We start from the raw sequence: 1,470 nt of genomic DNA, 5'->3' as shown, positions 1-1,470 counted from the left end.
TTTTTGTATTTTTAGTAGAGTCGGGGTTTCACCATGTTAGCCAGGATGGTCTCGATCTCCTGACCTCATGATTCACCCGCCTTGGCCTCCCAAAGTGCTGGGATTACAGGCGTGAGCCACCGCACCCGGTCGATATTTTCTTACATAAAAGTTACAGAATAAGCAAACAAAACAAATTCTTACCTTCTTGGGTAACTGGAAAATCTAGCCAATCCTCTGAATTGGAACGTATTAATAATAGTGCTTTCATGGAACCAATGTTCTTCATTATAAGGTAGTAGAGTCAAGCAGTGAGATAACCAGTGTGGGGTACTTTGATATGATTAAAGCCTTCATTTTCTGAAATTATATGGTTTTTTTTTCCTACATAATCCTAGCAGACTAATACAGTTAAGAATTTTTTCTTTTTTTGAAAGGAATTTAAAGCAACTTGAGCTTTCTCGTGAGTTGCCATTTCTTTTTTTTTTTTTTTGTTATTTAGTTTTTATTTCATAATCATAAACTTAACTCTGCAATCCAGCTAGGCATGGGAGGGAACAAGGAAAACATGGAACCCAAAGGGAACTGCCACGAGAGCACAAAGATTCTAGGATACTGCGAGCAAATGGGGTGGAGGGGTGCTCTCCTGAGCTACAGAAGGAATGATCTGGTGGTTAAAATAAAACACAAGTCAAACTTATTCGAGTTGTCCACAGTCAGCAATGGTGATCTTCTTGCTGGTCTTGCCATTCCTGGACCCAAAGCGCTCCATGGCCTCCACAATATTCATGCCTTCTTTCACTTTGCCAAACACCACATGCTTGCCATCCAACCACTCAGTCTTGGCAGTGCAGATGAAAAACTGGGAACCATTTGTATTGGGTCCAGCATTTGCCATGGACAAGATGCCAGGACCTGTATGCTTTAGGATGAAGTTCTCATCTTCAAATTTCTCCCCATAGATGGACTTGCCACCAGTGCCATTACGGCGTGTGAAGTCACCACCCTGACACATAAACCCTGGAATAATTCTGTGAAAGCAGGAACCCTTATAACCAAATCCTTTCTCTCCAGTGCTCAGAGCACGAAAATTTTCTGCTGTCTTTGGGACCTTGTCTGCAAACAGCTCAAAGGAGACGCGGCCCAAGGGCTCGCCGTCGACGGCAATGTCGAAGAACACGGTGGGGTTGACCATGGCTAATAGTACACGGTTTTCCTCGGCGGCGGCGTCTGCAAAACGGCGTGAGTTGCCATTTCTAACAGCACGATTTTAGGGTCATTTTGCATGGATTACCTTGTACTTTATATGTGGCCAACACATGCCATCAGCATGGACAGTTGTTCTTGCAGCTAATCATTGTTCAAGATGCGGACTTTAATTTATGCTTCAAAAGTCCTTTCAGCCACTAGTGGAAAATTGGCATTTTTCTTTGAAATACAAGATAGGACAAACAGAACACGAGGGAGCCCAAAGCTATTCTATCTTACTGC

General features: G+C 43.0%; 1 protein-coding gene across 1 annotated transcript; it reads right to left on the bottom strand.

Moving 5' to 3' along the window:
• Positions 1-453: 453 nt before the first annotated feature.
• On the bottom strand, positions 454-1,241 carry LOC129396555 (peptidyl-prolyl cis-trans isomerase A). The gene has a single exon (XM_055107384.2). The coding sequence runs from the start codon at positions 1,172-1,174 to the stop codon at positions 677-679; it is 498 nt and encodes a 165-aa protein (XP_054963359.1). The 5' UTR covers positions 1,175-1,241; the 3' UTR covers positions 454-676.
• Between the last annotated feature and the right edge of the window lie 229 nt (positions 1,242-1,470).

Source organism: Pan paniscus, chromosome 12 (assembly GCF_029289425.2).
Source record: "Pan paniscus chromosome 12, NHGRI_mPanPan1-v2.0_pri, whole genome shotgun sequence".
Classification (NCBI taxonomy): domain Eukaryota; kingdom Metazoa; phylum Chordata; class Mammalia; order Primates; family Hominidae; genus Pan; species Pan paniscus.
This window is presented reverse-complemented; position numbering and strand designations above follow the sequence as displayed.